Raw genomic sequence first — 22,127 nt, 5'->3', positions numbered from 1 at the left:
AATACAGAATGCTTAAACATCACTGATCTAAGACCATCTACGGTGGCAGATAATCAAACGTGCCATACATTTTATGTCGATTCGAGCGGGGGTGAACGAGCCACCCGAAATTGACTATTTTCAGGTTGTCATAGTCCGTCAGTAGAATGTTCTCTTGTTTCAGATCGCGATGAACAGCAAACTTTGCGTGGCAAAAGTACATTCGCTACCTGATAAGTATATTTAGCCGCCCTTATCTCCTCAAATCGTGCCAAATAAATACGACAAACGAAGAATATGAAGATACCTGCGGAGCAAGCAAATAAAAACATTATTGTCATTAGCTACTCACCTCAATCAGGTTTCCATTTCCACTAACCACAAACTTTGTTTCTCTATCCGTGCTTGTGTCGTTGTGCGCTGAATAATCCCGATAAAATAAAATAAAGATCAACGAGATCAAATTTGTTTTAACTGAAGAGAAGTACGAATGCAAATGGCCGTATCGTATGGCAACTTGCTTATAAAAACGTATTGTGTTTTGTTTGTAAACAGAACACAGTAGACTTTCAAGATGGCTGCACAGTGGTTTTGGCTAATTGGCTCACCTTAGTAGTAATACTTCTATACATCTTGAATGATCCATTCCGCCTATCTCTCATAAAAATATCACTATTCTAATGTCATAGCAGATAAAAAAAACGAAAATGCAGTAGGACTATTTTCTACGACAGACATCTAAAATTTATGTTATTTTCAGTGGCTGAAATTCATAGTATGGAGCGGAAATAATTTACTGAAACGGTAGAAAAGATGGTTAGCAAGAAATAGTTTAAAAGGGATATCCGATAAATTCGTTTTCTCATAGGACAAAATCTCAAATATGGTAATAACATTGGCGTTTCCGTCAGCTACATAGTGCTCGATTGTTTGGATACTAATGCGAAAAATGAAAAAGTGAAATCGTTGCGTACGAGACCAACTGTTTAGTTGACAAATGCATTGAGCGAGCTAGCAGACGGCCACTCAACGGCAGACAAGTATTACTTGCACAACTGCTGAGCTATTACAGGATTCAATCGACAATGTCTGGAGGATATAGTTATAACCGTGAGGCTGTTCGGGTTAAAGTAAAGGTAAAACAACAATACTCAAGTCTATCAAGCAAAAACTTATAAATTTCTTTATTTATTCACTATCTAGAAATGTGAGAAGAATGTGCAACCGGAAACCCGAAAATTTAGTGTTGACCCACAGATTACTAGTCTGGAAGTACTTTACTCAATTTTAGCGAAAGCTTTTGACCTGAAAACTGACTTTGGCATAAGCTACAAGGCGCTCGATTTGAATGGGCATGAAACCTACTTGGTTGTCCTTTCCGACTGGGATTTGGATGCTGCTTTCCTCCGAGCACACAATCAGTCTATCGCGACAAAGAGTGAACCTTGCATTTACCTGCGAGTCGACATCAAGCCATTTTCAGAAACCCTGGAATGGGATGGCTCTGGCAATGTGGGAGGAATTACGCGAGAGCTGGCATCGTTGCAGCAATCGATTGGAGCCGGGCAGAAGTATGTTCAGAGCAAGCTCCCTGGTCTGATTATGAACCAAATGGAGAAGACGTTCTCGTTGGTACAACGAGCATTGAATTTGGTCGAAGACCCAATGATGACTCAAGCCATCAGACCACCTCTCGGAGATACAGAATTTAGGACGTTTTTGGATTCGGTCGGGCAAATCATCGAGCCTGATCAGCTGCGTAAAGTGATTTATCTGGGTGGAATTGATCCGAGCTTGAGGAGAGTGATTTGGAAGCACATTCTCAACGTGTATCCGGATGGAATGACTGGTCGGGAACGGATGAACTACATGAAGAAAAAATCAAGTGAGGAATTCATTGACTAATTAATTTCGATACTCCCATCCTTCTAATTCATTATACTGTCATCAGTGTCGCCTTCACGCTTCACAAATTTTGTTGCTCTAGTGCGTGTGCTTCAATCATCTGTTTATGTTAGCAGAATGATTGAAAGTAGAATATTAATTGAATGTATTTTATTTTTAGGTGAATATTATAAACTCCGAGATGTCTGGCGCACTGCTGTTCAACAGGGCAATATTGTCGGCGAGCTGGCATATGTAACGAGCATGGTACGGAAGGATGTCCTTAGAACTGATCGGTTGCATCCATTCTATGCTGGCAGCGATGACAATCAGAACATTGCATCGTTGTTCAATGTGCTTACGACCTATGCACTGAACCATCCAGCAGTCAGCTATTGCCAAGGAATGTCCGACATCGCTTCGCCTCTTCTTGTCACGATGGCCGACGAAGCACAAGCGTATATTTGTTTCTGTGCGATCATGGCCAGACTGAGCTGCAACTTCATGCTGGACGGAATAGCGATGACGCTGAAATTCAATCATCTTTCAGAGGCATTGCAGTATTACGATCCGGATTTCTTCGCATACTTGAAAATGCACCAAGCCGACGATTTACTATTTTGCTATCGTTGGCTGCTACTGGAAATGAAACGAGAGTTCGCTTTCGATGATTCTCTGAGGATGTTGGAAGTTCTATGGAGTTCCCTTCCACCAATGGCTCTAAAGGGTGAATTATCGCTATTCGAAAAGGAATACGAGCCACCACCTCCGGATGTACCTCCACCTAAAAGCCCTTCCCAAGTGGTGTTGAGAACTCCTCGCGAAAACCCTTACACAAAAGTTTGCGCTCTTCGGAGGCAAAGCTCAGCTCTATCATTAAGCACAACCTACACCAATCCAATCAGCATTCAAGGTGCTCCTGGGAAGCTGGATGCCACCAAACGGTTGAATCTTAGTCTGGATGAGAACATAACCCGAGATACTCTCTATTCCGCTAAAGGGATGAAATCTCATCAAAGTTTAGACGAAGCAAAAATCGCATTGGTAAAACAGCGAAAAGTTGTTCGCAGCGTTGGAGATGACGATATATTAGAAGGCTGTTACGATCAAGAGGACAATGAAACAGCCGATGTGAATGATAGCGTTTTCAACTCGCCGCAACATCCTCAAGGCAAAAGTAAAGAAATATCCGTGGAGAATAAAAATCCTTTTTTGGATAGTTCGCCGGAGCCGACGTCTCCCACAGAACTGATGACTGAAAACAATGCACCAACAACCCGCACTGATTTTGCAAATGATAGGTCTACAGAGAATGACAGCAAGATTCAGAATAATGTACAGCCTCAGAAAAATTATGCTCAACCTCTGCAACACCAGCCACCACCACCAGCCAGTGCGACGAACACCAAAAGAAACTCGCCAATTATCAGAAGCAAGAGCTTGTTTTCGTCCGGAACCGGAAACTTGATCGCTCGGCAACTTAGCAATCAGCGGAAAAACTTCAGTGCCTCCGGCGGAGGACATTTCAAAGACTTAAAGGAAAAGCTGGCAGCCAGCAAGAAAGGTTTGTTTGATTACGTTCAATATTTTTCAATACTTTTATTCCAAATCGTTTATGTGTTAGGTTCAATCGCAGAAGCTTTGCGGAGCTGCTAATTCAGTTTTGTTTACATTATCTAGTCTCAAATCTGTGGTTAAATAGATTCGACCTGTTACGCGCGGTTTACTCGAGATCAGAAGGGCAACAATTTTGTGGAACTTTTGCGAGTGTCCGCCTTCTCATTGCCAGGAATTGAGCAATGAGAGGTGACCTATACAAAGGTTACCTTAAAAGATTTTTCGATAAGTGCACTCATCCGTTGCCTCACATTTGTGAGGAAATAAGATGAGTGCCTACTAGTTTTCATCAAATGGAGAGCCTCAAGCCAGGTTCCTGCAATTTACGGAACGCGCTGAAATATCCATTGAAGACACCGAAGCCAATGGATCCATTGAGGCAAGACCCTTCAGTGAAGTATCTTTTTATGCAACTGGTTGTTGGTACTTTTTTGAGCAATGAGAGGTGACCCATACAAAGGTTTTTTTATCCCATTTATTTATTTTTTAGGCTCATTAGCATTGTATCTGTAACAGAGCCGAATTTTAATCGTATACATGTCACATGGTTATCATATCTATAATTATAGCCAAGCTAACCCTTTTGTCATGACAATTGTCATGCGAAAATGCGAAAACAGAATAGAAACTGAGAGAGGATGGCGTCGACATCATGCCTCATACCGTATGTTTCTATTCTGTTTTCGCATTTACGCATGACAATTGTCATGACAAATGGTTTGCTTGATTATAGCACATTACATTACACAGTTGCCATTCGCCAGTAATCCTTCCATACCATTGCATATGGTACATTCACACAGTAGCCATTTAGGCGTAAGAGTATTCTTTCTGTACTTGTGCTCCCTTGGCCGAGTGGTTAGCGTCATAACTAACATGCCGGGTGTTCGGGTTCGATTCCCGTTCTGGTCGGGGGAATTTTTCGTCAAAGAAATTTCCTCCGACTTGCACTGTGATCACGCGTATTCTAGAGCTTGCCACTCAGAATGCATTCAAGGCGTGTTATTTGGCATAGAAATCTCAACTAAGTACTAATAAAAATGACGCAAGTAATACTACGTTGAGACGGGGAAGTTCCTCTAGGAACGTTAGTGCCATTGAAGAAGAAGAAGAAGTATTCTTTCTGTTCTTCCATTATCCAGTTAGACCACCGGACAGCGGAGACAGTTGATTGATCATTGTTGAGTTATTTATAGAACAGCAGCCCGATGTGTCTTGCAGAGCAGAGCAGTTGTATGGATGAATCGATCTAATTTCGACCGTGGATCGATCTCCATCGCTGTTGATTGTTGCGTGGACGTAGCTATTCTGTAACAACACAAAGATGGTCAATGAGGGTCCTGAGTTTTGAACTCACGATCGATCGCTTACTAAGCGAACGCGCAACCAATGTGGCTACGGAGACCCTCCCATACAAAGGTTATCTTATAAGATTTTTCGATAAGTGCACTCATCCGTTGCCTCACATTTGTGAGGAAATAAGATGAGTGCCTACTAGTTTTCATCAAATGGAGAGCCTCAAGCCAGGTTCCTGCAATTTACGGAACGCGCTGAAATTTCCATTGAAGACACCGACCGAAGCCAGTGGATCCATTGAGGCAAGAACCATCAGTGAAGTATCTTTTTATGCAACTGATTGTTGGTACTTTTTAATAAAAATATAAGGAATGATAGTAGGTTGAAGCTGATCTGGAATCCCAAGAGTTTCTTGTTTATTCGACAAATCGTATTGAATTGAGGAACTGCTGATGGTGAAGTGAGCACGTTCTGGAATAAATGTTGGATGAAATATAGGGCCTGATCACGAAAATCACTGTCACATACGCTTTCATTTCACTCAAACTTCACCAAATCTTTTTGTGTTTATCATCGTCACGGGCAGTTGCGTGTAAAAATAAACTGAAGTGAAAGTGTTCATTCCTGTTTATAAGACACATGTTGGTTGCATAATGTCGGGCTTTTGAACGTTATGTCCAGTCTTCAGAAAACAAACGCAGCGCTGCGCTTCAGTTGAATTTTCATCAGCGCGCGCTCAAAGAACACTCGTGTTCCCTCTTGGTGCGAAGTGCACAAAATTCATAAGCACGACAGCGCAAAATGTACCCGGCGCAGAACTCAGATACTAAACATTTCTTCTCACTTGTGTGATGCACATCTCATTCTATATACACACACACACATACACATCAATTTCTAGCGCCCGCTTTGTCTTCGTTCGTTCTAAGCAAAGCATAAAAACAACAGCGCGCCCCCATTTGAACCGTATACGCTTGTGTGAAGAAAAATATCTCAACAGAAAGAGCAATCCAGATTCAAGCGCGCAGAACGGCGCGAATTTCAGCATAAAACTCAGCTTAAAACTGGGCTTGCACCCACGGCGCTGACAACCAAACATTTCATCTGTATTTCAGAGCGTGCTCATTCGCCAGAGCGCGTGTGTGCACAAGGAGTGGGAGCTCAACTGGGTACAAAAATCTTGTTGCACATCAGCACCGAGTTGCATTCTGAAGACTGGTTATGTCAGTTGCATCATTCCGGACGTTTCAACGTTATTCAGGTAAAATTAATACAGTGTATGAGATAGGGATACTTGGTTGCTCGGGAATAATTTAGTTGAACATATGGAAATGAAATTTTATTTTCTCTTTCTATGAATTACTCTAGAGATAAAACCTGACTACTATGTTTAACGTGCAAATTGCTCGCACTGAGTCGCGACGGTATTCATGATGGAGACGACTTACTGCTCGCTGTAGTCATGCTTATCCAGGATGCATTGTCTATAGCACAAAGGAAGTCCCTGAGCCACCCGACCAAGTTGTGTTTCCAGCTAGTTCTTCCTCTCATAGTTCCTGATTTTAAAGTCGTCCTGGCACTTCGGTCGTGGTTGGTGACGGGATCTCTCATCAATCGTCCTCAGGCAAATATGAAGGCATACTTCGTCTCCTGATCTTTCCAACGTTTTCAGATCTACTCTTGCAACAACTAACATCGTTAACAATTCGGAAAATCCTGGGCTATTATCAGAACGCTCGCGGACTACCTCGCAAAATCGTCCTCATGATTGCCTTTACTGCTTCCCCATTGTCATTCCATCCCGGAAGTTGTTTGGCGACAACTTCGTCGTTTATCGAGGGGACCGTACTACGCTCACTAGCGATAAGAAACGTTCCGGTGGAGCTCTCATCGCAGTCAGGGAGAACATTCCTTCATCATCCTTTGCGTTAAACGAACTTCAACTAGGATATGCCTGGGTTAGTATTTCTACTGGAAATCGCAAAAATATTGTTGGTGCCATATACATCCCTCTGATAAATGGGGCGACGTGCAGGTTATGAGACGTTATACTGATTGTTTGGAGTCAGTCGGATCCAGGACTTATGCAGACGATATGATGATTGTTTTTGGTGACTATTACTTGCCAGGGCTAAAATGGGTCAGTTCAGATGGCGTATTCTGCACACTAGACGCTGCTATCTCGACAATTAATCGATCAGGTGCAGTGCTATTCGATGGTATTAATTCTTGCAATATGCGGCAAATTAATAGTCTTCCTAACCGATACGGGAATACGGGAACCCGCCATTCATGGTCATCTTAAACTGCAGCTCTCCCACGCGTTATACTAATGATGCCTTCGACCTTCTGGGGTATAACTTCGCAAAAAAACTATTTCACACAGTTGTTTATTGTATTAAATCAAATCGACTGGTTCTCTGAAACTGGACTTCCAATCTCCTTATCCCTGAATCAAAAAGTTTTAAACACTAGTTCAAAGAAGCTGCCGTGCCAACAACATGACCCTTAGCGTTCCAAAGTGCAACGACATCAGCTTCCATCGTAAGAAAGTCCCTCTGCAATTCGAATACGCTATCAATGGAACCACCTTAACGCGTGTGTAAACGGTGCGCGATCTCGGAATTAATTTGGACTCGAGCCTAACATTCAGAAACCATCATTCATAAGTGATTGCGAAGGCACTTTTGTGTTTCCACTTGGGACACGTAACCACTATTTTAATTAAGACTTGGAAATAATAAGAACTACGTGTGTTAACTTTGGGATCACAGAATATTTTGCCTTACGTTTATTCTTTTTAATGTCAAAAGTCTATATAATCGATCGTCCGTATAACGAAAGGGTTTACCCATTTTACCGAACATTATTATTTTTATGGTGCACTACAGTCCTTCCTTCTCAAGAACCTTGCTACATACTTATTTAAATTCTAATTCGAATGCAGTTTTAACTAAAGCCTTTTCTACAGTTCACTAAATACAATTCGAACTATCTCAGAAACTCAGATTTCACTGAATTTCAATCGATCGCGCTACGCGCATATTATTCATTGAACTTCAATTTTTCGTCTGACTTTTCGAGCGCGACTTCTGGTCATTATCAGGCTATCGCTCGTTTCCTGTCGGTCCGTTTTGGTAGATTTTGGATCACTCCTCACCTCTGGGAACCCCAGGAATGGCTCCTCCTCGTTCTCGGATACCGTATAGCCGTGGACTTCCTCCGATTCTTCCCGTCTGCGTTTCCTTCGGTTGACTTCCAGCAGTGGTATCAACGAGCTTCCAATCTGAGAATGAGCCAATTTCAATTGGTTTCGGTACGCCATAATCGTCGTTCTGTATAGGGAGATTTGAAAGGTATTTTTAGACATTTGTTTCACAAATCTCGCCTCAATCCATCTCTGAGGATCAGTTTTTCTAAAATTTTTATAGTAAATCACATCTCCTGCGACTAATTTATTAAATGGATCTGGCTTAGGAGGAGATACGACAGGCATATCTTTATGAACCGGTTTGTCAAGAAATTGTTTATATTCCTTATTTGGATTTATCAAGTCTAGTAAAATTTTTGATTCAAAGGATAAAACTTTGTGTGACGGCGGGCTTCCGTCTTTAGTGGAGATTTGACTGCGATAATTATTTAGAAAGTAGTTAATTTTGTAATATAAATCTAATTGCCGCAACTGAGGATTCAATAAATACTTTTTAAAGACATCTTTGACCACCCTCACTAGTCGTTCTGCTTGTCCGTTGCTACTTGGGTTGTATGGTGGGCTCTTCATCACCTCTACTTCGTGTACAGTCTTTGGATAACGTTGTAACCAGAGTTAATGTACTGGTAATTTTTCTTTTCGAAATTTCTCGAAATCGAAATTTTTCGAAAAGGCCATTCAAAAAGCTTTATCAAAACCAAACAATTACGTAGTTGCTACCGAAAGAAAAGCTTTCGTTAGAAATACCAAGATGCCGCAAACCTTTGCCGGCCACTGAAATTGACTTGTACCATGCCAATCATTACACATTGGATGTGTTACAGATCATCGTGGAGTGGTCTACCAAGAAACGCTACCAATTCTTACAGTGAGTTCGCGATTTTTTTGCTAATGTTCGGTAAATTTGGTTTTTTATTTGAAAAAGAGAAAACGAAGGCGTTGTTATCAAACGTTTGATTGGAGCGATGACACCCAAGACACCCGCCCCGGGTGTCACCCTGTCACGCTACACCACTACCTGGATCGCTATCATGTCGGGTTCTACTACTGAAGAGAGTTCACCACACTTCAGCCACAGATTAGATGTGGCCTTGTCGACGTGTGGCCAGTTCAGTTTTTAGGTTTTGGACAGCATGCACTGTCTTCTGCTTCCAAGCTGCAATCTTCTCCTCCACTGTCTGCAGATTGCAGTTGAGTTGGTACTCCGCTTGCGCCAAGTGCAGAGCCATGTGTTTTTCAATAAAGTCTGGCTGATGGTGATATCAACGCATCATATCTGTCTGAATATGTCTGGATATTTTTAAAATGCTGAAATGTAAAACTTCCAGCACCAGAAACTTATCTTACAAGAGATTGTTCGTTTCATAATTCAGTTTGAGGATATATGACAGATAAGTCATAAAAAGCTGATAAAATTGATCGTTCAACTAGTTATAGTTAATCAAGATTAATCTGATTTATTTCGAAACTAAAAGCGAATCGTAGAGCAGCATACTTTGCAAGAATCCTCAGAGCAATTGCTTCTGATGACAACTATCTTTTCACGCATTGGTGTAACATCATCAGATGCTTCCTTTCCAGAAACTCCTGAATCTCATTAAATTTGCTGCTTGACAAGGGTCTACAGCTTAAGTTACTATAAATGTCATGACAAATTTATTGATTTCCATCTAGGATGTCATTGAGTAATTGTTAAAAGTTCACCCACTTGGTGACACTTGGTTCACCCACTTGGTAAAACTAGTCAGAAGAATTAAAGTTAAATCTGGAATCATAAAAAGTTTGAATTAGACAAGGAATAGTCTGGATGTCTAACGACCGCGGGATCAAGTTTTCAAAGCTCCAATAACCGGCCAAGAAACGAGTGAAGTATGGAGTGATAAGCTTTCCGACAGTCGATGTATATATATTAGGCTGTCAAAAAAGTCCTGCGGTATTTCCGCGAGGTGTCGTTGTAAGCGCGTAGTTCTAGTTGTCATACTTTAGCTTGTTGGAAAGGTATTTTTGCCCTTGACAGTGTTTTGTTTGGTTAAGTCGTTCGTGAGTTATAGTGTCGCAAATATGGAGCAAAATAAAGAGAAAATCCGACATATTTTACAGTACTACTATGACAAAGGCAAAAATGCATCTCAAGCTGCCAATAAAATTTGTGCAGTTTATGGACCCGATACAGTTTCCATTTCCACCGCACAACGATGGTTTCAACGTTTTCGTTCTGGTGTAGAGGTCGTCGAAGATGCGCCACGCTCCGGAAGGCCTGTCGTCGAAAATTGCGACAAAATCGCTGAATTAGCCGAGAAAGACCGGCATAGTAGCAGCCGTAGCATCGGCCAAGAGCTGGGGATAAGTCATCAAACCGTTATTAAACATTTGAAGGAGCTTGGATTCACAAAGAAGCTCGATGTATGGGTGCCACACACGTTGACGCATAAAAACATCTTTGACCGTATCGACGCATGTGAATCGCTGCTGAATCGCAACAAAATCGACCCGTTTCTGAAGCGGATGGTGACTGGCGATGAAAAGTGGGTCACTTACGACAACGTGAAGCGCAAACGGTCGTGGTCGAAGCCCGCTGAAGCAGCTCAGACGGTGGCCAAGCTCTCATTAACGGCCACGAAGGTTCTGCTGTGTGTTTGGTGGGATTGTCAAGGAATAATCTATTATGAGCTGCTTGCTATGTGAAAAATTTCTCTATCTTCTAAGAAAAATTTTAACGCTTTCGCTTGAGTTCTGTTACATACTAATCTTTATTAAAAATTTGTACAATATATATACATGGTTCCTTAAACTAAGATTGACGAGGAATATCTCCTCTCTCTCTTGAAACCGATAACATATCGGTTTCGTTTAGATTTTTCTATTTTCCTTTCCCCCTCTCCATCATAATCGTAACATGCAGTCTGAGACGGCTGCACTGTCCTAAACAAACACATTAAGTTTATAGCACCCCGTTGGTGCGCCTAGTGCTTATCGCGCTGCGCACGATGGAGAGGGTGATAATTGCATCTCAAGTGGTGCATATATATTTACATCTGTTTACAAGACGCAATCTGCATGCTGCGCCTTGTTTTAATTCAAACTAAGTTGTTGACTTTTTCCCTTTTGGGATTTATGATAACCAATAGCTTCGTTGGTGGGTTACAAGCATTTTAACTTAATTATACAAAGCAGACAAATATTTGTGTTTGCCTCGGTCTTACATATAGTTTGCCCTCAACTTCCCTGGGGTCTTTTCTAAATATAATTTCAAATATTGCTTATCTTATGGATCTGTCACTCGATCCGCGATAAGCCTCAGCTGTCCGTAACATTATAGCCAAACGCTCAATTCGGACCTGTACTGCCAACAACTGGACCGCTTGAAGGTAGCACTCATGAAGAAGAGGCCATCTTTGATAAACAGAGGCCGCATTGTCTTTCATCAGGACAACGCCAGGCCACACACTTCTTTGGTGACGCGCCAGAAGCTCCGGGAGCTCGGATGGGAGGTTCTTTTGCATCCGCCGTATAGTCCGGACCTTGCACCAAGTGACTACCACCTGTTTTTGTCCATGGCGAACGAGCTAGGTAGTCAGAAGTTAGCCACAAAAGAGGCCTGTGAAAATTGGCTATCCGAGTTTTTTGCCAATAAGGAAGCGAGCTTCTATAACAGGGGTATTATGAAGTTGGCATCTCGTTGGGAACAAGTCATCGAACAAAACGGCACATATTTGACTTAAAACAGATGATTGTAACTAATTTTATGAACAAATGAAAATTAAAAAAAAATACCGCAGGACTTTTTTGACAGCCTAATATTAGGGTGGCAGCGAAAATGGTCATATCAAGTTTCAAAAACCGACCATGTACATTTTGTTTATTGGCCCAAAAAAATGATCTGTGCAAAATTTCAGCTCCAAACCAAACTTTTTCTTTCAGTGTTCCGAAAAAAATTGAATGCTCGACTAGTAGAGTGGACTGGGGGAGGGGATGTGCGCGAGGGGGGCAGACCCCCCTGGGTACACGATTTTGGGAGTGCAGAATGAACCGAATTAATATGACTGTTTCTCCTTGTCTGGCGGGTGCGGAGGGGCAAATCGACATTTCCGCCCTGGATGCGAATGCTTCTGCCTTTCTGGCGGGAGGGTGCAAATAAATGCTTCCGTTCCGAGTGCGAAAGCTTCACTCGACGCCACAGTGCTTGACTGAACAATGTCGTATCAGCTATTGATCTGGCCATCTCGTCATCGGTTATCGCGAAGCTGTATAGTGTGATCGTTATGTGAATGACCTTTTTACTAAGCACGATTGTTGACCGATAGTGATGATCATTTTTATTTCTGTATATAAGTTATAATTTAATTTACTGACTTATTCATCATCCATTTTAATTAATTGAAGTTTTAACTGTTTGTAAATAGAATTAAATTGCTTTTTGTTATTACTTGCAGGCATCCTCGCATCACTCGATAAGTCTGGGGGAGACATTGCATGTACTGCTTCGGGAGAAGATGATCGAAAACCAAAACTAGTTAAGAATTTTAATGAATTTCTCAGCTTTGCAGCAATCAATCGTAGCCGAATCAGTGACAAATTAAACACAAAACGTGTTGTTTCATCAATCGACTCGGCAGGTAGCAACAGTACATTAACAACGGGTTCAACAAGTACTACCATGGACGATGATTCTACCGAGGTGATTGAGTATGAAGATTTGAAACCGCGACCACTGATACAGTTGACAAAGTCGTCATTTGATGATTCCGATTCATCCAGCATTGGGGTGGTCGATTCGATGACGGCCGTCTCGCGATCTAGCGACAATAGTAGTTTCATAGTCGATGAGAGCTCGGTTTCAGTGTCACCGATACACCAACCACTGCAGACAGTCGACGCCAGTAAGGATGACGAAGACAACAAAGTCGACTATCAGTCGCAAGCGCAAGAAGGAAGCAGTCCGGACGATTCACAGGAGTACTTTCCTATGACGACATCCATGACGCGAGAATTAAGATTAGAACTAGAGAATCTAGACCGTCACGTGTTCGGTACGGATTTCCACAACCAACAGAGATTTTACACATTAAGTGGTTGCATCGACTTAGATACCCCACCCGAAAGTGGGGATTCCGTCAAGAGCATCACTCAGGCACGGCACATAAGTTATCGAAAGTTAACTGATAACTGTTCCAATGATTTGGAAATACAATCAGCCGATGAAATATGCGACTTGAGGGAAGTGTCGAGCAGTGAAACAGTTCAGTTCCGAGACAAAAAGAAAATGATCAATGACGTGGACGTTGACGGTGGCAAACGGATCAGTACTTCCAGTGCCAATGCAGACGTTTTCGTGTGGGAAAATCCGCTGCATCAATGCGATAGCCCACTTTCTGCTGGAGGTGACACATCACAAGCGCGCCCCTTGACAACAATGATAGAACGAACTGCTACCACGCCGGATGAACACCCGGAACTTGAATACGATGGGGAAATAATTGTCGAAACAGCCGCCGGGAAGACATCTGTCACTCCGATACGGCTAGTGCGCCGTACGGGAGATCAATCTAACACCAATTCGAACCGAAACTCAATGATGCTTCCCGATTCTGACTCCGACGATTCCGTGGAACAATCTCCCGCAGTTAATTTCAAATTTCATCCGAACAATCCCTTCTATGATGCCAATACCATTGAATCGATGCGAGCTCCAGCCACGATAGATGCTGCCTTTTCCCCACTTGATGCCAGCTTGGAAATTCCTCCCCAAACAACGACTGGCTCGAGCAACTCGTTCGAAGAAGCTTCCGAGGCATCTAAAGTTGATTTGGTTATTCAACAACCGTCGATGAATACCTCTTCCAACGTGATGCCTCCAGAGCGTGCGGAAACAATCAAAATTGCAGGTGTATTACCTCCACCGAACGAATTTGGTGGAGGTAATCCGTTTCTGATGTTCCTTTGTTTGACTATTCTGTTGCAGCATCGGGATTATGTAATGAAAACGGGCATGGATTACAACGAAATGGCAATGCACTTCGACAAGATGGTTCGGAAGCACAACGTTGTGCGGGTTTTGAACCAAGCGAGACAAATGTATGCCGAGTATCGGAGACTGCATCAGCAGCAGCAGCAGCAGCAACATCACAAGAGCAACAATGTGTGTGGAGGAGGTATGAGTAACAGTATGTATGAGAATCTTGGCGGTGGACCGGCTGGTAACGAAGCCGTGCATGTGCGAAGAAACACAACAAGTGCATTGTCCTTCACGGCGTAGAGAAGTGCGGTGAGTTCAGTGGGCTTTTTTACTATTCGGATTAAGGGTTGATGATAAAGCACGATAGCGTAATGAAATGATTAAAAAGTAATCACAGCAAAGACACCGTGTCAAACGTGTAGTATGAGTGACACGGTTTCTCTGCATTCAATCATCATTCATGCAAAATCAAAGATAAACACTAAATGCAGATTGAGTTCGAACATGTCAGATTCTATTCGAACCATCGTATGCCTAGAACTCGGTAAAAAGATCCAAATACTGGCAGACTCCATTGATGTCTGAGAAAAGGAACCAATCTAAAATTCCTTAGACACACGATCTCAATTTATAACATTTGTATTTTCTTTTGTGGTGTTCGTTTCACATCCAAAAAAAAACTTTGCTCACAATTTGCATTTCAATAAACCAAAGTTAATCATTCGCTAGTGGCATACAAAATTCTACCATTATTAAGGGTTATCATCTTCACTACGTTTTCTAGGTAATTTTCGTACTGCAAAAAAGAGATTCTTCCTCGCAAGAGATACGTTGATAAAATCTCAGTACAAAGGAAAATGGAGCAGAACTAAAGACGTGGTCATTCTCTAAGGGACAACTATACTGCGGTTCTACGCACAGTTGTCCCATGTTCCAAAATCAGCAATTGAGAAAACCACAATCAAAATGTTCTACCATATTCGTCTACCAGAAGCTTGAGGTATTTCAGTTTAGCAGCTTGAGGTTTAGCCCCTTCTATTCTCTCTATTTACATCGCGAGGGATGATCCAGACTAAAATTATTCTATTAATGTGAACTCTATAATCCAACCTTATCTTAATGATTTAATATGAAAAGTCACATTCAAAACGACGAAACTCATGATAAATTAACTTTGAGAATGTCATGCGTAATCTGCGGGGTTTTAAGCTGAACATAACGTTTACATTTAAAAATGGACCTTTTTCGGATGGTTATAAAAAAAAAACCTAAGACAGATAATTGAGTTTGATAAATTTCCCATGGAAGGTAATTTTATTAGCTTACTTCTAAAAAATCATTCGCCATGGGGGACGAAAACATGCGAGTAGGCATGTTTTTGAGTTCTTTTTTCGTTTTATTTATCAATTCCTTCTCAGTTTTCGCGACAAAATTGTTGGAGTAGATCTTACGCTTCAGGTTTGCCCAGAAATTCTCGATGGGACGGTGGGCGGGTTCGCCGACTTGGGTACCACATCGATAGCCACTCCATCTCCTCTAACGATCGCTTCGAGTAGTGGGCCGACGCCAGATCCGGCCAGAACAACGTGTCTTCGCCCTTATGGTATATTTTGACGAACGCCGCAACTTCCGGCAGGCACTTCGTACTATAAATTTCCCCTTTCAAGGCCAGTCCGGAGCTAAAGAAGAGCGACTTTGACATCCCTTTCTCGCTGATTGTCAGCCACAGCAGCACCTTCTTGGGGAAGTTGGTGTGTGTATTAAAATTTACTTCGGAGCTCACTTCTTTCGTGGGGGAAGTAAAATACGAAGTGCCCTGTCAGTCGTTGCCATCCAGGGTGAAATAGATCTCGTCGTCCATCACCACCGCCAAGTAGCGATTCGGCGGGAAAATCGACTTGAGCATCTTATTCAGCCGCTGCCGCTGAGTCATTGCCTGCAGCTCTGAGAACAGTGGACGGGACTTCCGCTTTCTGACATGTATGTCCATGTTCGCCATTTTTTTTTCGCTATTATAGTGACATTCAACACATTTCGGCTGGTTCGTCACTTTTACTTCCATTTTTGGAAGAATGTCGGGAGTGAGAATTGAACTCGTGATCTCTGCGTGAGAGGTATGGATGTTACCACTACGCCAGATCGCCTCCCCTCCATGTTCGCCATGTTTTTCACTGTTTGGCCGGTTGCACCGACCTTCCGGCCAAGCGCATGCAACAATGTAGCCACTTTTTTCTCGATCTTTTTCTTCAGCATCCTTTGGAGTTTCTTGTCGCTTCGGGTCGTCGGCCGTCTTTCGATGTTCTGATTTAATTCAATCTCGGTTCATTATTCGTCATTCAACATTCAACCTTCTCACTCTCCAATCTCCCGGTAGAATTCCATTTACATACCGGTTGAACTCTTTTCAACCTCCCTTGTATCGCAGGATAATGTAAAAATGGAGCAAAATGGAAAAGCCTAGTTACTCTCTATGTGACGGAAATGGAATGAAATTTTTTATTTATTACCGTATCCATAGCAACGAGTATGTGTGTAGAAATGGGATAAGTTGTCATGGTCGAACTTGCATCAGTGTCACACGGTTGTGTAACCTGACACTCCTCCTCAACGATGCTGGTTCGATGTCTCGTTTGGATATTTCACTCCGATGGCAGTTCGGTGTCTGTCTAGCTTCACACGGTCCAACGGCTTCGTCATGATGTTGGCCTCCATGCGCTCGATTGGCATGTAACGCAGATCAATGATTTGCTGTTGGTGTAGAACCTTCGTGAAAGCGTACTTTGTATCTATGTGTTTGGAACGTCTCTCGAGACGCTGGGATTCGACGATCTTAATGCACGACTAGTTATTTTCCCATACGATGATAGGTTCCGCTTGAGCTTGTTGTAAGTCGCCCAGTAGTTTTCGAAACCACATTAGATGCTGAGATCCGCCCGCCAACGCTACGAATTCGCCCTCCGTCGAGGAAAGGGCGACACATGTTTGCTACCGTGTTCCTCAGTCGACAAAACCACCGCCGAACTTCAGCATAAATCCGAAATGCGATTTTCTGCGTCCTTCGTCACCGGCCCAATCAGCGTCCACGAAACACTCCATCTCGCCGCATCCGGATCTTAGGTGCAGACGATGGTTATTTGTAGTCTTCAGATATCGAAGGACTCGCTTGGCTTCGGTCCAGTCCAGTTGAGTTTGTAACTTTTCTGCCCAGTAGTGAGACGGATACGCAAATGTCCGGCCGAGTGTTGAACGAAACGTGAAGCAAACAGCCTACCAGACTACAGAATGACGTGTTTGTTGGGAATACACACTCCTCCTTTTGCTTGAGGTATCCGGGGTCAATCGGCAATTTCGGAGTCTTGGCTTCATCGTGTCCGAATCGTCGAATAAGCTTTTCGATGTAACTTGTTTGATCGAGTAACTTGACCCAGCGATGCTCCAACTTCTTTAGTCCATCTGAAAAATACGTTTTCTCGAGGTCTGCAAAGTAGACCTCCGTGGCAGGGGTGACCGCCTTATTCGACTCAAATTACGGCCCGGCGAGTGACGTCTCACGTCAGTCTCACGGTTGCGCTTGTTGTCCGGAGTTAGTAAACGCGGCACCTATCGCACCGACAGCAAAAAGTTCCTAATGTTACTTGCGTGATCGTGAATTTTCATAACATGTTGTACTATCTGGCTGCCTTATCGGGTTCTTCGAAACTATCCAGATAATCATCGACATAATGTTGCTTTATGATTGCTTCAGCTGCCACTGGACAATATTTTCTGAATGTTTCAGCGTTGTAGTTTTTGACCGCTTGTGCACATGACAGTGAGCAGGTTAATCCGAATGTCTTCACCCGCATAACATATACATCAGGTTTCATGCTGCTGTCACAATCTCTCCATAAGAATCTCTAAGCATGTTGATCTTCAGCTTGGTTTCGTACTTGATGGAACATCTCTTTTATGTCTTCACATACAGCAATTGCTCCTTCTCGGAATCTCATTAAAACGCCGAACAAGGACGTTGTACACAGTATGTTCAATAAATAAGGGGACTTTTAAGATATAGAATAAAACACGTATCGTAATATGTTTGAAAGTTATTTTTTATTCGAAATAGTCTCCATGTGACTCAATACAGCGTTTAGAACGATCAACCAATTTATGCATAGACTCTTTCATGTCATCTAAAGAAATGTTCTTTATCACCTGTGTCACGACGCTTGAATGGCTGGAATATCATCGTAAAACGCTCCTTTCATGGCAGTTTTCAGTTTAGGGAACAGAAAATAGCCGCACGGTCAGGAGAATACGGAGGGTCGATGACACGAATCTGTTTTTTTCATCAAAAATTCACGAACTTTTTTGGTTTTGTGAGGTGAAGCATTATCATGCAATAAAACAGTTGTTTCTCCTCTGAATATTCAGGTCTAACGCGAACAATTCTCCATTAACAGTTTGACCTTCTGGAACAAATTCCTCGTGTACAATACACTTGGAATCGTAGAACGTGATCAACATTGTCTTGATTCTGGAATTCTGAAAACGCATTTTTTTTGGTTTTGGCTCGCCTTTCGACTTCCATTCTGCAGATTGACGCTTAGTTTCAGGGTCATATTTAAAGCACCATGTTTCACCACCAGTTATGACCGAATCAAGCAAATCTGTATCGTTTTCAGCTGTTGAAATGGTGTTTTTACAGTGCTCTACACAAACGATTTTTTGGTCTTCATTTAATTGATGTGGAACAAAGCTTGCACAGACCTTTCTTTTACCCTAATCGACAGTTGAAATTATCCAAATAGTACTAGCGGATGAATTGAATTCTTCAGCCAACATTCTAACAGTGAAATTTCCGTCAATAGCAATGATTTCGCGGACTTTTTCCACCAATTCAGTACGATTACTTCTTCCTGGACGACTAATGTTTCTATTGCTTTCATCATCATTCAAATCTTCACGACAATGGGCCTGATCACGAACATCACTGGCACGCACGCTTTCACGTCATTTACATTTCACTTAATCTTTTTGTGTCTATCATCATTGTCACGGACAGTTGCGTGTAAAAATGAACTACGTGAAGTGAAAGTGTCCTTTCCCGTTTATAAGAGACATGTTGGTTGCATAATGTCGGGTGTTTAAACGTTGTGTCGGTTGCATAATTTCGGATGTTTGACGTTATGTAAGTAAAATTAATACAGCGTATGAGATAATATTTCATTTAATTAATCGTATGTTTTAGAATGACAGGTTTGCGATTATACCTCGATGATTAGTTTGCTGAATCAAATGCTGGCTCAAAGATGAGGAGGAATACTTGATTGCTCGGGAATAATGTAGTTGTTGAACATATAGGAATGTAATGTAACCTTAGAGATAAAACATGAATATTATGTTTAATAATCGAAATCTCGCATACTCTTGTAGTTAGCTCTGTCTTACTCGTTTGAGTAGTGAAAAATATTTAGAATAATTTTTTATTAACCGTTTCTACAATGTTGATGAACAATAATATCTTCTATATCTCAGAACAAACCCGAATTTATCCACCTCACGATCGGTATAATCTCAGCTCTCATATGGGATTCTGAAGTTTAATCCTCTTATCTTTCCCACACTCGTGTAATTTGATATACGGGACATGAAATTTGATTTAATTATTTAAACAGTAAATGGTCAGCACTTTTTTAATATACTTTCATTCAAAGTATGTCTCCAAAACAATACCGTTGAAAATATCTATAACGTAAAAAGTTATAACTATCGTCCTGATTCTGGTCTGGTCCGCCAATTGTGATTTTTTTTCTCTATTATAGTGACTTTCAACGCTTTTGGCTGGTTCGTTACTTTTTACTCCCATTTTTGGAAGAATGTCGGGAGTGAGAATTGAACTCGTGACCTTGGCGTGAGAGGTATGGATGTTAACACTACGCCAGATCGCCTCCACGCCAATTGTGAATGTTTGAATTACAAAAACTAGCTCTGCAATGTTGGAAAAACTTTATAGTTATTATTTTATATGAACAAATCAATATTATGCATAATCAATCATAATGATCGTATTTGGGCCAGTGGCCTCCATTGCCATTTTATGGTATTGGAACTCTCTCTTAGTCTAATCCTAAAAATAGAAACAAAAAATTTCTGTTCATTCAGGACAATCGGAAGTAGACCTTCGCCATGTTTCAATGGGCCTACGGGAGCTACATTTTCAATCCTTAATTACATCCCATAGCGCATTTACCGAATCCAAATAACAAATTTACGTCCTCTCGATACGTCAGAATTTCGTTCTAAAAAGGCCACCAGGCGGGTAAATTGCTGTTTGTTTATCTTTTGTTTCTTAAACAAGACAAGATTATATTCAAAATGTTAGCAAAAAAGCTAAATAAATACGAAATTAAACTTACTCCATTCCGCGTGACTAGCTTTCACCATCTAACACACAAGTGACAAATATACCTGTTTTTCTCCGTGACATGACCGTATCATGGTATTCATAATAACACCGAGTTCATCAAAAACGCCACGACGGATGAACTCTTCTGGATTCTACACACACGGTGACAGCCGTAATAAGGTTGTATACAATTCACTTCGTATTCACCGTGAAGTGACGTTTATGATCAGGCCCAATTTCTAAATCGTTTAAACCACTTATGAACGTTTGAACGAGCTAAACAATTATCACCATACACTTTTTGCATCAATTCGTACGTCTCACTGAATGTTTTTCCAAGTTTAAAACAAAATTTAATGTTTGCTCTTTGTTCCATCGTATTTTTACGACACAAGCACAAAACGCGTAATCTTTTTAACCTGTTAATCGATTTACATATAGTTGGATCCGCTTGAAAGGTGAGACCTTTACCATTCTAATAATATCAACGTTCAACATATGGCGTTACGTGTTGCACGATTTAAATAAAAAGTCCCCTTATTTATTGAACAGACTGTATAGCATCCGGTTCTGATAACAGTTCCGTGTTGAATGATACACCTTGTATTTTTGCCACCGCGTCGAAAACCAACTTTGGCTTAGGCTGCATCTTATTTTTGTTGTGCACAAAAAAGTGTGAAAGATAATATACTCTCGGTACTGATTGCATAATTTCTTCAGCTGTCAGATTGCGGATATAATCCTTCTTCTCGTAATCCGCAAATTTTTCTATTGCCCATTTTCTCAACTCTGGGTGTTTGTTTAGCATCTTTTCACTTGTTGTCAGCCTTCTTGCTGCATTATTGTAGTTATTTGGAAATTTCGTTGCTTCATCTTTCCATAGCAAACCAACTTCATATCTACCATCTTTGTACTGTATTTTTCAATATTTCTTCTTCTGCTGATTTTGGTAGATTCATGACCACTTTAACTCCGAAGCCTTTGGTGGAAATATCTTTATTACGCCTTGCTCATTTCGTCTTCTTGTTGTTGTATCACCATTATGTGCATGCCTTGCACATTCTTCGATAGATTGCCAAACATGAACCATCTGAGTTCGGTTCTTAGAGCTGTAGGCTCGTTGGGTTTCCTCATTCGCCTTTCAAATGGGATTAATAGATGACTTTGACTCAGTCCTATCAGAATTGTCAGAGTCTTTATAGCTGCTCAGTGGCAGATTTTTCAAGTATGGGTACTTTCACACCATAACTTCTTTGAGGGTTGGAGATTCTTCATAGTTCTTATTCCTTCCAGAACATATTCTTTTTCATTGTTGCCGTTAATCCGTACCTGGACTCTGCGGCTGTTTGTTTCATCTCTCGTGACATTCTTCGTCCACTTGAGCTTCAATGGATCAACTCATCCATTGAGTTTCAACATTTTATGCTCTTTATGAGATAAATAAATGTAACACAATTTATCGAGTGACACCTCACGTACTCAGTTCACTATTAAAACTGATTTCTTTTATTCATTCTCATTCAATCTACACTTACAGTATAGTCCTTCTAAAATCTAACTAAATATTCGAAGGAAATAATAATTTCTCTAGAATTTTACATATTTTTTCAGTGGTTTCGATTTTATTCTCTCTGAACGGCGGATGGGATAGCCAGATAGCCATTCCAAACCAGAATTTTTAGTATACCACTAGCAAATGATAAATATTAATATCTATAATTTTCCACTTTGTTCCATTTATTAACAGTTCGGCTAAAAGGTTTATAAGGTAACACAGTAGAACTATTTTTTTCGCA

The 22,127-nt window shown here is 41.4% G+C and overlaps 1 protein-coding gene across 6 annotated transcripts in view; it reads left to right on the top strand.

Annotated features, from left to right (window-relative positions):
- Window positions 1–666: 666 nt before the first annotated feature.
- The window catches only part of LOC129780624 (uncharacterized), a 38,995-nt gene continuing 17,534 nt past the window's right edge, over window positions 667–22,127 (top strand). For 4 of the 6 annotated variants that reach the window (XR_008743974.1, XR_008743972.1, XM_055789097.1 and 1 more), the window contains exons 1-5: window positions 667–795; window positions 848–1,115; window positions 1,183–1,864; window positions 2,045–3,427; window positions 12,421–14,252. Coding sequence is in view for 2 of the 6 variants with exons in the window: in XM_055789097.1 (XP_055645072.1) it covers window positions 1,065–1,115; window positions 1,183–1,864; window positions 2,045–3,427; window positions 12,421–14,243 (3,939 nt within the window). In the remaining 4 variants the exon portion in view is untranslated. The remainder of the gene's footprint in view (window positions 796–847; window positions 1,116–1,182; window positions 1,865–2,044; window positions 3,428–12,420; window positions 14,253–22,127) is intronic. The other 2 variants (XR_008743975.1, XR_008743973.1) reach the window with 2 other exon arrangements.

The sequence above is a fragment of the Toxorhynchites rutilus genome, chromosome 3, assembly GCF_029784135.1.
Source record: "Toxorhynchites rutilus septentrionalis strain SRP chromosome 3, ASM2978413v1, whole genome shotgun sequence".
Taxonomy (NCBI): domain Eukaryota; kingdom Metazoa; phylum Arthropoda; class Insecta; order Diptera; family Culicidae; genus Toxorhynchites; species Toxorhynchites rutilus.
This window is presented reverse-complemented; position numbering and strand designations above follow the sequence as displayed.